Raw genomic sequence first — 16,765 nt, forward strand, 5'->3', positions numbered from 1 at the left:
TGTCTGTCATCACTGGGTTGCACTCCAGAAAGTGGCCTGAGTCGGGGCAGGCTTTGGAAAATTGGTGCAGAAATTCCTTTAGCTGTGTTCACCTGGAGGGGGAGAGGCAGCAAATATCACAAGCAGTAATCTGTTCCTGCAATATTTTCAGGGAGGATGTTTCTGGTTTCAAGGGGGAGAAAAGTGGCTGGGGGACCAGATGAGATGGCACAGTCACCTGGGTGATCCGAGGGGACAGAGTCATTCTGTCTTGTGTATGTGACAGACTCCTGCCTGATGCACAAGTAGGCTGATCAAGCAAAAAGTCTTATGTAAAGTTGTCTTTTCACTGGCTGGAAAGCAGCTGACCAACCAGTTTACATGGTTCAGTCACCTTCTGAAGTCAGCCTATTTGGTTTTCTTTTGCCTCTGATTCCCACTTTTTCCTTTTTTCCTTCTGAGAAAATGGCGATTTGCATTCCACAGGAGGAGAATGCAGACAACGCAGTGTGGAAAGATGACATCACATACCCACAAGCACTTGCATGGCCTTTTTCCCCCATACTGCACCAGTGAAAAATCCCAGAATGCTATGGGGCTGAGGGAACTGTGGGATAGCTTCCCACAATGCATTGCTGCAATAGTCAATGTTTGGCGATTCAGTGTAGCAGCACTGACTTGACTTTGTGAGGCTGTGAGGATAATCAAAATTGAACTTATAAAGCCCTCTGTTATAAAATGAAATTTATATCGTAGCGTGGACATAGCCTTACTCCCTCCCCATCTCTAGACGTATAGTCTTCTCTTTATTAGTTTTAGAAAAACTCTCTGTGTCTTACTTCCATCTGTCCAGCTCCACCAGAATCTAGCACTTCCAGAGCTCATCCTTTTATAACTCATTTTTATTCATATACTGGAAAGGGAAAACAAGTTGTTTTTTTTTTTCCCCAGTTTATCAGCTAGGTGTTTTGTGGATCTCTTGAATAATCTAGTGTATGAGCTGAATTGGTTGAATGAACTACAATGAAGAAAAATTGTTTCTGAATTTACAGACGTTACTGCTCTCAAAAGCTGATTTAGCACATCAGTAAACTCTGGTTCCAGAGCTTGGCCACTAATTTACATCAGTTCAGTGATTTGATTGTTCTTTAAAACTTTGCAGCAGACATCTTATTAACTTTAAAATGTTGTTTAAATTATTTTAAGATTTATGGAAACTGTAAACCTTAACATAGGCTATAATTTAAATAGATGTATATTTTTGTTTTTAAATTTTTGTCCCACTTGGCTTTTTGAAAAATATTTGTTCAAAGGTATAGTGACTTCTAATTTTGCCATTGTTTTATAAGTAAATCCATTCTTGTTTCTGATTGATGATGTGGGGTTTTTTTATTTCAGTGATGTTTTGGCACTGCCAATTTTCAAGCAGGAAGATTCCACCCTTCCACCAGACAGCGAGACTAAACATCCACCATTTCAATATGTTATGTGCGCTGCAACATCTCCAGCAGTCAAATTGCACGATGAAACTCTTACTTACTTGAACCAAGGTTAGTATGTGTCTTCTGCATATGTTGTTTATTGTGGACATAGCTTAATGAACATTTTGATACTGAAAAGTGTAGGGACCAAAAATAAGGATGGCATTTTCACTGTCAGAAGTTCCATGTGAAAATGAATGACTGAGAGTGCAGCTGGGGCAGGTTTCTGCTTACAACTTTGGCTATCAATTTCAGTTACTTCTAGAAATGCTTGTGGTATTCCTTGTATGTATTTCGTGACTGTCACGTATGCCAGTATGTTCAGTCTTTGTGACAAAAGGTCCACTTTAGCAATATGCCGTAATCTAAGGGCAACATGTATTCTAAGTTTAAAAAAAAAAAAAATAGAGGCACACTACCTCATATTTGCTTTGATCTGTATATTCCTCGATGGTTTAATATGTCAGCAATAAAAACCTGCAGTTGGATGATATCCTTGGTTGCAGTTATGTGGTGAAAGAGCCTGGGGTTTTATTTTATCAGGTACTCACCACTGTGGAAAATCAGGTCAAATAGGTAGGCATGTAACTTCAGGAATCCAGTTATAAAAATCTTGACCTTGATGTCACAGGTATCTGGCTTGTCACTCTGCATTTGTGCTTGTGGAGGGATACATAAGTAAATCCTCATTTGATGGGTAACTCTCAAGACTGTACAGCATTGTAATAGAGCTTTAGGGATCAGATAAGACCAATCATTTTTCTATATCTTGTTCCTCCAAAATTAACTGGATTGCAAGTTACCAGGTCAGTTGAAAAAGCAGCTAGAAATCTCTAGTAGGATGTCCGTGGGATGATGGGCTTGAGAAATCTGTATCATGTGACATTGAACTTGCCTCCACGGGGGATTGCAAATCCTCTCCCCAGAGCCATCTGCAACTAGTTGTACATTTGGATGGTTATCTACGGAGCACTACTCTGCATCAGTGCAACATCTGCTGCTGAGCATGTGCTCGGTTGACATAAGGATCATAGATCATGTGGATGTGGAGCAGTGGATTTGACTTACTATAGAAACAGCCTCAGCTATTGAAACAGTCCTGGTTATTGCCTGCTGAGATATTGAAAGGTTTAGATGAAAGGGGTCAGATTAAGTTCTTCTAAGTAAATCTTTCAGATTAGTGGCTAGGTGGCATAGGCAGAAATCTTTTGAGTTGGATGATAAGTAGTAGCAAGTGGATTAGATGGATAGACTCGAGAACGTTGTTTGATCCGTAGATCGTGTGAAATCCAGGAAAGATAAGCATCTTGTGAGGGGGGGGAAATGGTTCTTAACACTGCTTGCCCAGTAGCTTCTGTGAAATCAAAAGGAATGTTTGGTGTGTGTGTGTGACACAGTTGCAGGAACCTCTTGTTATGTTGCCTCCGCTCTAGCGGTATGAAGAGGGCAGATGGGAACAAGAAGGAGGAAAGAGTGCTCCTTCCAAAGCTCTGTAGAAGCAGACGTGTGCATGATACTCTATTAAGAGTTCCCCCAGTAGTGTTACAGCTGTGCCACTGCAGTTCTTTATGTTCAGATGTGGCCTTAAATGTTGTTAATCAAATATCTGCTTCGTGTGTTTTCCGGAAGGATCCCTGCCCCGTCTGTAAGACCTTCAAGCCATGCCCATTAAAAGATGGGGAGCAGTGTTTGTTGGTTCTGCTAAGGGAGGGCACTCTCAGACCACAACTAGGCCTTCAGCCTTCAACCAAGAGCACTCAAAACCTTTCAGATGCTTTGAGAGGCTTGCAAGAAGTCAGAGAGGGAGGTCCCCTATCAAGGATAGCCTGAGTCTGGCCACCAGACCTTCTGCTCCACCTCCTGATGCCACTGAGAAGGCACCTGTGCTGTCTTATTCCCCAGAAGAGCCTTGAGATGTTTCATATGCCATCTACTCCTGAAATGTTCTGGGCTGCTCAGGACCTCCTCCACTGGACAAGCATCCTTCTGATCACCAGGCCAGCTGAGGGCACCATCTGGGGCAAGACGGCTGGGTAGTGTTCACACTCTCCTTCCCTGGCACTGTGCTCCCTGATACACCAGGCCAACTGAGACCGGTGTCCCCTCCCATCCTGCATTAGCACCAAGAAGTTCGGCTCCCCTGCAGTTATCCTATACGCAAACCTTGGAATTGGCATCTGACTCAGGGAGATTGAGGTGAAGCAGGAGTCGCATGTTAACCTCCACTAGAGAATGGCACTGTCAGATGGCACTGTGTGACCCTCAGTGGCAGGCACGGCCTCTGTGGCACTTTTGGACCCTTTGGGCTTTTCGTTATAGCCAGGGCAGAACTCAAAGTCAACATTCCAGGGCGTACGCGGTCGCATCAGCTAGATTTGTGCTGCTGTTGTCGTCATTGGCCTCAGCACCGGCACCCCAGCTCACAAACTAACTAAACTGTTGCATACATTGCCACCCAGTCCTGATTCACTGGGTACGATTCAAAATTAAACAGCACAGGGCCTGAGTCATACTTAACAGCCCTGCCTTGGGCACGTCGACTTTGGCTCGTGTCCCTGCTAAATATGTTGTTGGAGCCTCCACTTCCCCTCCCCTTGCTCCTGGGACAGCTTTTGCTGGCCCCCAGCCATCTCCTGCACCCTAGCCGTGACTCAGTCCACGTCACAATGTGGAAACTGTGTGGCTAAACTGCACTGAACTCTTGCTCAGCACAGGTGAGGCAGATTCTTCTAGAAAGCAGGAATCCTTCTACAAGAGCTACCTATGCTGCCAAATGGAAGATTCTCCATGTAGTTGGCTCAGCATGGCTTATCGCCATGTAAGTGCCTTTCCCTTTGATCCTTGATGATCTCCTGTACCTTCAGCACCGAGGCCTTCCAAGCCCCTCAGTCAAAGTACATTTAGCTGTCATTTCAGCTTTTCACCTGGGCATTCAAGGCTCCCTCAATGTACTGACCTGATGGTTGCCTGCTTTTTAAAGCACCTAGATGCATTATACACATGTCAAGACACCTGTCCTTCCCTGGGATCTGAATTTATTTCTTCAAGCATATAGTCAACTATTTGAGCTGTTAGCTGCATGCTTCCTGCTCCACCTTTCCTTCAGGGTATCATTTCTAGGGGCAATAACCGCCTCTGGAAGAGCCTCTGATCTTAAGGCTCTGACCTTTCAGCCACCTTTCACAGTGTTTGATAGTGACAAAATGAAAGCTTGGATCCCACCCTGCTGTCCTGTCCAAGGTGGTTTCCATCTTCCATATGAATCAAGACATTTTTCTTCCATTTTTATGTAACTCAAATCGCACACCATTCTCTGGACGTAAAAATGGCTCTGGCCTTTCACCTAGAACTAACCAATCCAGGAAGTCAACCAAGTTGTTTGTGACAACAGCAGACAGAAAGCAGGACCTACCTGTTTCAGCCCAGCATATTTCTTCATGGATAGCTTTGTGTATCGGGGATGCCCCGTCTGCCACTCTGAGCACGCTCCACCAGAGTGCAGTCCTTTTCAGCAGCCTTCTGGGCTTGGATCCTGGTCCAAGAAATATGTAGACTGGCAACTTGGTCACCTGTTCACATGTTTACAACCCATTAGGTAGCACCCATCAATCTAGCAATGATGCAGCATTTGACACAGCAGTAATCCAGTCAGTACGAGGATTCCAACCCCACCTCCGAAGTCAGGCTTGGCACTTACCTATTTGGAAAGCACATGAACAACTACTTGAAGAGAAAAAGTTATGTATTTTCTCATAACAATTGGTCTTTGAGATGTGTTGTCAGGATGTAAAATCCTTTAATTGGTTAAGCAGTTAAATGCTAGGTCTAACTGATTAAATGGGTTGGTGGGGGGTGGTGGCTGAGAAGGCCACAGACAAGGGATGCTCTTACTGGGCTGGAGTAGCCCCTATCCACAGCCTTTCCAGCTTCCCCTTTCCTCCTAGGGTTGCTGTGGACAGGGCTACTCCTGCATGGCTGGAGTGACCCCCACCTGTGGCAAGCCTCTGGGGCTAGAGCATCTCCCTGCCCATGGCGAGCAGGGGGCTGCGTTAGCCCATACAGTAAACCCTTGAGTTGCGTTCCTGCAATCCCCACATAACTCACATTTTTGTGCAAGTCGAAAGGACATGGGAACCAGGCTTCAGGGTGTGGTGGGTGTGCAGGAGCTAGGAAAGTGACCAGCCTACCAGCATGGTAGGGAGCCAGGGATGAGGGGGCAGCCTGGTTCCAGGCTCCCTGCCACTTGCAGGTCTTAGGAAACTGACCAGTGCATGGCTGGTGAGTTTCCCAGGTGGAGAGACAGTAACCAGGCTGCCTGGTGGCTCCCACCTCCTCTCCCCTTATGGAGCAGGGAAGCTGACACAAGTAGCAGCCTTGGTCAGTTTCCTGGCTCCAGCCAGTGGAGTGGAGCCAGGAACCAGGGGCACCTTGGCTCCCAGCTCCCCTCCACTCCATGGAGCCAGGAAACTGACCAGAGTGGAGCTGGGGAGCCAGGCTGCTGCTTGGTTCCCAGCTCTCTGTCATTCAGGAACTAGGAAGCCGCTCCTGTCAAAGGTGGCAGCCATTGGTTGCACGTATCTCGAGGGTTTACTATATCAACTAACCTTTAACATCCCTAATGTGGTTTTTGTGTCCATTACAACATCTGCCCTCCTTCCTCACTATCGGAATAGGTGGGCTAGCTGCTAGGGAAAAGATCTGGCTAATGTGTACATGCAGACACCTATTTGCAATGACCATGAACAGAACATCTTAAAGCAGGTCTTTGCCCACGAAAGCTTATGCTCCAAAATATCTGGTAGTCTATAAGGTGCCACAGGACTTCTTGTTGTTTTCGAAGAGTAAGAGTTATGAGAAAGTATATGAACTTTTTTTTCCAGTTTACTGAATACTGTAACATTTTAAACTATTAGATTTTCCATTTTTTCTTCTATGGTACATATCAAGTGCTTACAATGTGAAAGAGTACCTACGTACATCTGGGTATGTGCACACACATACAAATAGAGACATGGTCTTGGTGCACACGGTCATACTTTTTAACTGGAAGCTCCTAGCCAGGAGTAATTTCTTCATAAGAGTTGTGGAGCAATGGCTTGACTGTGGGATGAGTAATTCCCAAATTACTTGTGCTGTTCTTGCACTGTGTGATGGATGTAAAACTGATGCTTATAGCTTCTCTTTTGCTGGTAGTGGTCTGCTAAGACAAGCCAGCAAATGTAACATCTGTGCAGTTGGTGTTGGGGAATAAAGAAAGGTTAAGAGAACTTGTTGTTGTGGAGTAAATCCAGCGGGTCCTAGTGAACCTTTTAAGATCTCTGTTTGGTACAGAGTCCCTGAATAGGGACAAACATAGTATTGTCAAACATGTAGTGCTCTAGTTTAGGAGGAAAAATGCTCCTTATCAGTTTTTACATAAATTTCTCTTAGCTTTGTCCCATACTGAAACAAACTCACTTATATCATAGCAGTGGGATTCATCAAACTCTCACCTAATGAAATAACAGGTAACTAAGTCTTTTAAATATCTGCCATTTTTAGAATGTTCCAGGAAGGGTTTTATTCCCCCAAGAGGCAGCATGTGTTTAAAGGTAAGTTAAAATATAGGCAATTAGTGCATAAATGTAGCTGTAATCATTGTAAAAACCTCGTTCCTTTGCAATCAAAATACGTGGTACTTATGAGATTATTCTGTCATCAACGTACTGCCATTCAGCTGTTTGACCTATGAAGTTGTTTAACTGTCAGTGTGTATGTTCCTTTGTGGCAAATAGGAATAAACACTTTTAATCCCCTTGGTATCCTACTTTATATCTATTGCAAGTATTTGTAGTTTCAACAGCATCATAAAAGTTTCACTCTAGTCTTATGCAACCAGCTGTGTATTGAAAACTCCCTGTAAGAGTTCCCTAATTTTGTTACTACAACATGCTGAATATAAACTAAATAATCTCTGTATTGAATGTGGAGAGAGGCTTCGTAGCTCATCTTTTTATTGATTTCTACCCATCTTTCTACAGGTCAGTCCTATGAAATACGGATGCTAGATAATCGGAAGATTGGAGACATGCCTGAGATCAGTGGAAAACTGGTGAAGGTAAGTAGAGATGTTCCCCCAGTAATACTAATGGGAGTACTACTAGTTGCTGAGTTAGCCTGGTGGTTTTCAACTTTTCTTCTACTCTTTGCAACAGGGGAATTGTGTGACACTATCTCCCCCAGACATGCTCCTTTAACCATAAAGAATTTAGAGACTGTCACGGCTTGTAGGTTAAGGATCCTGCAATTTAGTCTGGGTGGGAGCCAGGGAGTATTAAAGGAAAATAGTGGATACAGTCAAATCTGAGCATCTTAACTTTTAAATGGTATATTAAATCCCTGATGTTCACACATGTTGAAAACTGTCCAGTTGCTCCATCTCAAAGCATAGAGGGGAACTGGAAAAGGCTCTGAGAAGAGCAGCTACAACGATCAGGGTTATAGAGGTTAGAACATTGTGGGCAAGGGTAAATAGCATTTCTGTTTTTTCACACTATTCGTTTATGTTTGGACTGCTGTCATATTCCCCGTGCCCTCAGAAGTCTTTTTTGTCGTAAGCTAAACAGCCCTGAGCTTTGTAATCTCTTCTGGTTTGTAATCTGTTTGTATTGAGAAGGAATGCTGTCAAGATGGTGGTTCTAAAAAAGATATTATTTTAGTCTTCATATTAGGTTTCTACCTTCAGCTGATCCACCCTGCTGGCAGAAGGGAAGAACGCTATGTGTATAGGTTTCGAAGGTAGCTGTGTTAGTCTGTTTCAGCAGAAACAACGGAGTCCAATGGCAAACAAACTAACAATTTTATTATGGCATAAGTTGCGGTTCACTTTATCACATGCATGAAGGGAAAGAAAAATAACCACATGCTAGGGCTACAGAGATGTGTTCCATCGAAGCTAACTCAATCAGGGTGGAAGTGGATAAGAAGATGAGAATACCTAAAGCGGAAAATTACTTATTGTAATGAGGGAGTCATTCCTAGTTCCTGTTATCTCATGTTGCAGCCTGGTTCAGAAGGGGTTTTTTGTTTGAGTATGGCGTTTTTCATGTCCATGACTGTCTGTCCAGTCATGTTCTCCCACTGCTTTCTGTGTGTTACCATTCTTGATGTCTGCTTTGTGATCAGATGTCCCAGTGTTAAGCCTTCCTGCAGGTGTCTCAGCTGTTTCTTAAAAACAGGCAATTTTTCCCATATTTGCTGTGTCCCCCTCCCCCACCCATCAGTATTGGCAGACCCTTGCTTGCTGGCTGCCTACCCATCAAATGTGAGTTGAGGAGTCCAGTGGCCAGTGGGGTGTGGTGGGTGTGCAAAGCTGGTGGCTGGACAAAGCTGCATCTTGTGTGGTCAGATGTTCCCCCTACTGGTCCATCACTTCAGCTTCTGCTGCTGAGCCAGCCCTAAGACAGCAGGCTCCCTGCCCCATTCCGCTTCTGATTTTCTAACCCTAACCTCACCGTATCCATGTAATTTGGCCACTGTGCTATTGAGAGAGCATTATTCTCTTTAAAATAATCTGCAACAATCTTTACAAGAAGAGTGTGCATCAGCTCTCCGTTTCACTTCATATTACATCTGAACCCCATGCTCTCAGGTTCCTGTTTCTTCTGATCACCTTTGTTTCTGTGTTAGTTAAGCTGAAGTGTTCTGGGACAGTATACTAAATAAAGTTGGATTACGTGCCTTCCTTTTATTTTGTTCTAAAGGAATGTGGTACTAATCACCAATACATTTTTCAGAATATTACTAATTTTTAATCTCCTTTTTAATGTGTACTGATTCTAAGGCTAATTTTTAACTATTTTGTCTTCTGACTAGAGCATCATAAGAGTTGTGTTTCATGATAGAAGGTTGCAATATACAGAGCACCAGCAGCTGGAAGGTTGGAAGTGGAATCGCCCTGGGGACAGACTTCTTGACTTAGGTACTAGTTGTTTTGCTATCTGGGGTTAAATTAGGAGACTCGGTCTTAATGTGAATAGCATGGGTTCATATATCAACAGTGGGTACACCAAAAACATACTTACCAATGTAAATGTGCTGCTTGTTGTATTAGGATAACATGTTTTATATAAATGTCTTCAGCAATGTTATATTCTGAGTTTTCCACAGAAATCTCTGACGGCCTTTATCTAACATAACAGAAAACAATAGCAACACCAAATAATTTAATTACACTGCTTTTATTCTTTGAGAACAAGATGTGTTCTGGTAATCAGGAGCACAAGACAAACATCTTTATTGCCAATATGCCATATAAAGTTAATTGCTGCATATTTTTATACACTTTAGAGTAAAACAGACGACCACCTCAAATTATTTCCCAGAAATTAAGTACACATCTTTATCATAAGACCGCTGTCATTAAACAAGCAATTTTGTCAGCTCTTGTGTGGTGATTTACAGTACAAGTGACTGTAATGGAGTTTGGAGATTAGTAGGTTTTTATTCAAAACAAACAATTCAAGTGCTCTAAGTGCAAAGTTTTCCTATAGCATATACTTTCATTTTTATATAGATATTCCAATGTCTGTTGGAGTAATTGATATAAAGACAAATCCAAGCCAGCTCAATGCAGTCGAATTTCTGTGGGATCCTGCAAAGCGTACATCTGCCTTTATTCAGGTTTGAAACTTTTGCTTTACTGGATGTGTACAGATTTGGTCTTTGTCAGGTCATGAATGTGATAAGAGTTGTACTTTATAATTGCTTCGTATATAATTATCCTAATAAAAAGCAAAATTATCCTATTAAATGCCAACAGTTTTGGAAACGTAGGTCCATGCAACTGCATGGTCTGTAGGTATGCTAGCTGACTTTTCTTCTTGGTATATGAGGGGTTTTTAAACATAGCTTAGAACAGAAGCAACTTTTTAAAACCGATTAATAATATGAATGTTTTTAAATGAAAACTAAAGATTAGCTCTTTTATGGATAAATATGTGGAGGTGTATTTTCAAAGCATTTTTTTGTAAGTAACTGTACCTTTCTTCAGTTCCTGTTAAATAGGGTGTTAATCTCCTAACGATGCATTCCCATAGGGCCATAATGTGAGGACGCAAGTGTGATTTAATCCGTTTTACCAATAGAAAGCAATTGAAATCACTAATTTCAAAACTGATTTTCAGTCGTCTTATTCACCTGATTAATAAGATGTTAACTGCTTGATAGACTGTTTATTATAGTCACAATAGCTTTTTTTTCCTCTCCTCCCTGGAATTAGACTTGATTAGAATCTTTTGTATTATGCTATAGTCTTCCTTCTGGGTAATTTTGTCTGAAAAACACGTAAGTAAGGCAAAAAAGTGCCAAGCAAGAGTTAGCAGTGTCCCATAGCCTGTTAGTTTAGGTAGATTATTTCCACTTTGGCAGTAAATAATATTGTGTTACTGCACCCTAACAGTAATAAATTTTTGTCAAAGAATTGCACAATTATTACAATGTCACTTCTGTTTCAGGCTTCCCTGCAAGGAGTAGAATGTGGTCAGGCATCCATTTTACTTTTGTTTGTTCAGTTATGTTTTTGACCTTGTAGCATGTGCTACTGGCATGAAGTAAATCTTAGCCAACTCGTACTCTTTGGCTGGTGGGAGTGTGTAGTGTGGTGGCGTTGGTGATACTCTGAGACATTCATACCCTACACCATTGTGACTGTTATGTTGTTTCCTCATATAGGGCTCTCTTTTTACTGCCATGACACTATATGTCTCATCAACCCAATCTCTTTCTTCTGGTATTTCAAAGAAACTGTGGGAAGTTGGGTATGTGTCCTCCACTGTCATTTGGGCACCTACTCCTTTAGCCTCCTTTCTTAAGTCAGGCTTGACAATTGCTCCAGGAAGTGGTTTTGATAGAAATTTCAAGGCATTAGATTTAAAAATCTTATTCTTCAGGGTAGCTAACTTATCTCTCTGGGCACTAGTACCTGAAAAAAATCTTTGTTCATTATGTTTTAATGTAGTTATTGTGCTCTTTTGTCTTAAGATGAGTATGAGAATTTGACTGGGATTTCTTTTAATCAAATTTGATTAGGATTCAGAACAGTTCTTAAATTTTGTGAAAGAGATAGGAATTGAAGTATTATTTCTGAAGAGATTACAGGTGATGTATTCATAGAATTAAATCTGTCCCTATCCACTGACTTGTGGGCCTGGCAGAGATACAGGAATTTGTTCTTACCTGCCTTGGATTTCCAATTTTGTTTCCTAAATAAGCCATACATTGTTGCTCATCCTGTCAGAAAAAAGTATATAATGGTAGCGGCAAAAGTCCGAAAAATAAGCTCAGAATGGAACACCTCTTCATTTTGTTTTTCAGGTACATTGCATCAGCACTGAATTTACCCCACGTAAACATGGGGGTGAAAAAGGAGTTCCTTTTAGGATTCAGGTTGACACTTTTAAGCAGACTGAAAATGGAGACTACACAGATCATCTGCATTCAGCCAGCTGCCAAATCAAAGTTTTTAAGGTAATAGTTGTAAATAATGGTCCCCAGTAAATTTCTTAGACACAGAAAATAGGTTTACTTCCTATTGGTTGATTAAGCCCATATGTCACTTGCAAAGCTACTTTCTATCCGCTTGTTCATGCAACTATTCATTTTTAGCCAAAAGGAGCAGACAGAAAACAGAAAACCGACAGAGAGAAGATGGAGAAGCGAACTGCACATGAAAAAGAAAAGTATCAGCCTTCTTATGACACCACAATCCTTTCAGAGGTAACACAAGGGAACTCCATGTATTTGTGAAGAAAATTATCTAGATACAAGATATAAATACTAGCAGTAAATAAATTATATTCTCAAAAAGGGGTGGGGGAGAGAGAGGTACAGTATAAACATAGGTTAAGGTAGGCTTTTTTTAAATGTGACAAACTTGTCCCAAAGAAAAACACCAGTAATCTTTAAGATTCTGCTGAGTACCTTTACCTTGGATATATAGTAGATATTGTACTCAAATACTCTTAGAATTCAGCACAATCAGTGCTCTACCCAAAATAAGTCTCATGTACAGTTGTAAAAACCTTGCACCTAAAAAACAAAAGTTGGGGTTCAGGATTTAATTATACCTGTCAATTCGAGCTCAAAACCATATTTTTGGAAACTACTGAGTTTATGGCTAGAGCCTCACTGGGGTTTTGCATTTTTTTTATTTTAAACACCAGTGAGTTTTATACAGTTTTCAAAAGATTGCAAAAGTTTTTAAAAGGCTTTTAGATCTTTCCTCACTGTATAATGAAAAGAAATTGATCCAGATCTTTGGTGTTTGTCCAGATGAGGCTTGAGCCTATAATTGAAGATGCAGTTGAACATGAGCAGAAAAAGTCCAGCAAGCGGACTTTGCCAGCAGACTACGGTGATTCTCTGGCAAAGCGAGGCACTGTAAGGGACTTCTGCTTACCTTTTCATTGTGCAAGATACCTTGTGCAGTGTTAGATATAGGAGAAACTTCCATGATCAAAAATAAAAACAGCTCTTGACTGCCTTAATTTCATTACCTCTTGTTTACAGCAATTACCCTGTTTCAGTGAGGAATGCTTCCTAAATCTAACACTTAAGACAAATTGTTGCAGAGGGACTGTGTGACTCTCTTTTAAAAACCAAGAGCTTTCAGTTTACACCTGCATTTCCTTTATTGAAATAGCTAATGTTTTTTAAAAGCTATTTGCTTTCTTTATATAAAATAAGTGAAGATAATAGCAACATATAGTTAAAGCATGTATGTTTTGTCCCATATTTCCACCTGCATTTAATGTAAGTTTCTGTATACATCTACGCTTCTAAAGCCCCATGTACTGTTGTAGAGAGGTTGTTTGTAGTATTACTTCGTTTCTGCTTGTCATGTGCATTTTGTTCTCCTTTTGCTTCAGTCAGTTACAAGGCTTAATGTTAATGAGCACTACTTTTCTCTCAGCATGTGGAGCCTTTATTTAATCCTGTATCTGTCTGCTTAAAAGAAGCAAATACGTAAATTGTGTAGTTTCCCTGTCAAGTTTTAACCTTTAGGTATTTAAGTTGATACTTAGAGTGAATGATAAATATTTTCTGACATCTTTATTACTAAGGTAGACTCTACCAACATATTTGTCTGGTCAAGTAATGATCCTGCATCTCCCTGTTGGTAAAATTGGTCATATATATTCATGTCCAGTCGTGAAAGTCATTTAATTGACTTAATTCACTGAACCAGCAGGTTTGTTTGTGTTTCCTTGACACTTATTATAAAACACTTGACAACTAACTGACTTATGTCCATCAGTATTCCCTCCCCCTATTCCATCTCCCGTGTGCTATTCGAAGTTCAGGTTGTATGCTTCGCAAGGAAAGGGGCCTGCCCATTCTTTGTTTGTGAAATGCCATGCAGCAAGCAAGCCCTGTAAACAACGGGGTGAATTCTTTGGAACTTTTTGTTTTATTTGATCATACGTCAACATGATACTGAACATTGAGCTGTCTGAAATTACCTAAAGTTGTTCTTGGTAAAATACTGGCTGCCTGGAATACCTCATTCCTTAGTTGAAACTGTTAAATTCCTTTTGGAGCATTTGTTGTCAGCCCAGACATTCCTCTGTTGCTGGGTAGGCTGTCCATCTGGAGAGGTATACAGGGGAAAAAGATCAGGACTCAGTGTATATAAAGTGTGTTAACATTTCTACTTCGGTGAAGGCAGCAGTTCCAGATGGTGAGGATGGAGTTCCCATGTGTTTTTTGTTTGTTGTTTTTTTCCAACAGATTTGGTGTTTTGAGGTATGGTAATGCTCAGATTTTTCTCTCCGTGTGTTCGATGACTCTGTTGGAATGTGGCCTCCTGCTAAACGTACAGTAGACCCCTGACTTATGCATAGGTTGCGTTCCTGGGCAACCATGCATAAGTCAAATTTTGCATTTGACAAGTTGGGACTGGGTGAGGGAAGGGGCCCTGCCGCCTTCAGGTCCGCTGGCCCTGGCTGTGCCTGGGTCCCTTCTCCCGTGAGTGTCAGGGAGCCAGGAACCAGGCTGCCACCTGGGTCCCAGCTCCCTGCCACCCACGATTTCAACTCACATTAATGCAAGAAATGCATAAGTGGAAATCATGTAAGTTGTGGGGTCTACCGTATGTTGCTGCTGGTAGTTGTAAGGCAGGTGTCCCCATGTGGGAAGGAGCTCTTCAGTTTGCATCCTTCTTAAGTGCCGGAAAGCCAGAGGTTGCTTTCTAGAGCTGCGGTGTCCAAGATGCTCCCCATTCGCCACCTGTGGTGAACAAGGAAGCATATTGTGGCGAATGCAGGTCAGTGGGTGGCTTGGGGGCTTGTGCGGCGGATCAGGCATCGCATGGGTGGCTCCAGGGTTCTGTGGCGGCACAGCAGCTCCTTGTGTGCAACGCGGTGGCTCCTCAGGCGCCATGGCACTCAAGGAGGCACCCAGCACCAAGCCATGCTGCCCCAAGAGCTGAGTGGTGCCCAAGGAGCTGCCACCCAAGCCCTCGGGTCTGTGTGGCTCTGGCAATTCACCAGGGGCACTGGGGGACGGGTAGGGCACCTGGCTGCAGGGCTGGAAGGAGGGGGATAGGTGCCTGGCTACAGGGGACAGCAGGGTGCTTAGGGTGCCTGACTACTGGTGTAGGGGGGTTTAGGGTGCCTGGCTGGCTGTGGTGCGGGGATGGGGGGAGCAGCAGCACCTGGCTGGGGGCAGGGGCTTGCTCTAGAGCAGAGGTTCCCAAACTTTTCAGCTTCGCGCCCCCCCCACTTTTGACACTTGAGAAACCCTCACACACCCCACCTCTTATTTGCCATCATCCATCCCCCTTTTAACAAAAAATTCAATTCATAGTTTAAAATAAACACAACAATTGATTAAAAAAAAGTTATTTTAAAAATAGTTTTTCCCGTCCCAAAAATTTAATAAAAATGTAATTTAATATCAAACACAGAAAAAAATGAACTTAATGTGAAGGATGATGAGCCCCGGCCAGGCGTCCAAGCCGTGGGCCCGCAGCCGGAGTCCTGCCTGCCCGCTGCCCAAGCCCCGTGAGCCGTAAGCCAGCCACCTGAGCCCCACCATCCATGAGCTCTGTCAGCTGCAGGACGGCCGCTAGAGCCCCAGCCAGCTGCCTGAGATGCGGGCCCACTGGCCTGAGCCCTGCCAGCCACGGGCCCACCACCCTGAGCCCTGCCAGCCGCAGGCCAGCCTCCCAAGCCATGGGACCACCAGACCGACTCCTGCCAGCTGCCCATCCGAGCCAGAGGAACCCCACTCCTGGCTGTGCACAGGCTGCCAGAGCTGCACCCCTGCTGTGCAAGCTGCCCACCAGCCAGATCCATGGTCTAGCTGCCAGAGCCCTGCCCCTCCCCTTTTCCATAGTCAGGCACCCCCAGCCCCCTCCTCCCAGCCAGACACCCCCATCCTCCTCTTCTCTCCTGTGTCCCTTCCCCAACCCTCACTCACTCACTCACGTCTGCAGGAGGGCACTCCACATGTCTCTTTGCAGCCACCTCCTTTTTATAGTGGCTGCAGGGTCACCCACATAAAACAGCAGGGGCTGCTCACAGCATCGCGCATGCTGAAGGAAGGAGGACTCAATTGGTACTTAACCAGTTGAGTCTGTAGTCGAGAGTGGGCTCTTTCTTGGGGTGGGAGAATGAGGGGGGAGGCTCTCATCTCGTAGCTTCCCCCTGAAATTTATTCACGCCCCACCAGGGGTTATGCCCCCCAGTTTGGGAACCCATGCTTTAGAGGAAGGCACAACTTCCCTTAGGTTTGACAAAAATAGGCTGAAATAATGATTTCCTTAGGTCTTCACTGCCCCCTTTCTTCCCTTGTAATCAAGACACTTTAAGCCAGGGGTGGGCAATAATTTTTGATGGTGGGGCACTTCAGGATTTTAATAAATGTCCAAGGGCTGCACTTTCATATAGAGGGGGTGTGGGGTGGCAGTTGGGTGCAGAAGGGAACTTGGAGTGTGGGCTGGGGTGCAGGAGAAGTTGAGGCAGTGCAGGGTGGATGAAGGGAAGTGCGTGGGTGCAGGAGAGGATTCTGGCTTAGGGAACAGGGGTCCAGGAGAAGTGTCCAGGCTCTGGGAGGGAGCTGGGGTGCAGGAGAGGGTGCAGTACCAGAGGAAGGCTGTGGCCGGGAGGCACTTGCTCAACAGCTTCTGGCCAGCAGTACACTGAGGCAGGGAAGCCTGCCTGCCATCCATGACAGTCCACTGCCTGCTCCCTGTCTCTCTCTGCGCTGAGGAGTGCGGGTATTTAAGTGCTGCCCCAACCCCCAGCAAAATCTTTCGGCTTCTG

The 16,765-nt window shown here is 43.6% G+C and overlaps 1 protein-coding gene across 3 annotated transcripts in view; it reads left to right on the plus strand.

The window, feature by feature from the left end:
- UBP1 (upstream binding protein 1) overlaps positions 1–16,765 on the plus strand; it is a 44,635-nt gene that overhangs the window by 10,431 nt on the left and 17,439 nt on the right. For 2 of the 3 annotated variants that reach the window (XM_074988205.1, XM_074988207.1), the window contains 7 exons: positions 1,378–1,529; positions 7,481–7,557; positions 9,315–9,420; positions 10,015–10,121; positions 11,814–11,966; positions 12,105–12,215; positions 12,771–12,878. In XM_074988205.1, coding sequence (XP_074844306.1) covers positions 1,378–1,529; positions 7,481–7,557; positions 9,315–9,420; positions 10,015–10,121; positions 11,814–11,966; positions 12,105–12,215; positions 12,771–12,878 — 814 coding nt within the window. The remainder of the gene's footprint in view (positions 1–1,377; positions 1,530–7,480; positions 7,558–9,314; positions 9,421–10,014; positions 10,122–11,813; positions 11,967–12,104; positions 12,216–12,770; positions 12,879–16,765) is intronic. The other variant, XM_074988206.1, reaches the window with a different exon arrangement.

Source organism: Carettochelys insculpta, chromosome 2 (assembly GCF_033958435.1).
Source record: "Carettochelys insculpta isolate YL-2023 chromosome 2, ASM3395843v1, whole genome shotgun sequence".
NCBI classification, from domain to species: domain Eukaryota; kingdom Metazoa; phylum Chordata; order Testudines; family Carettochelyidae; genus Carettochelys; species Carettochelys insculpta.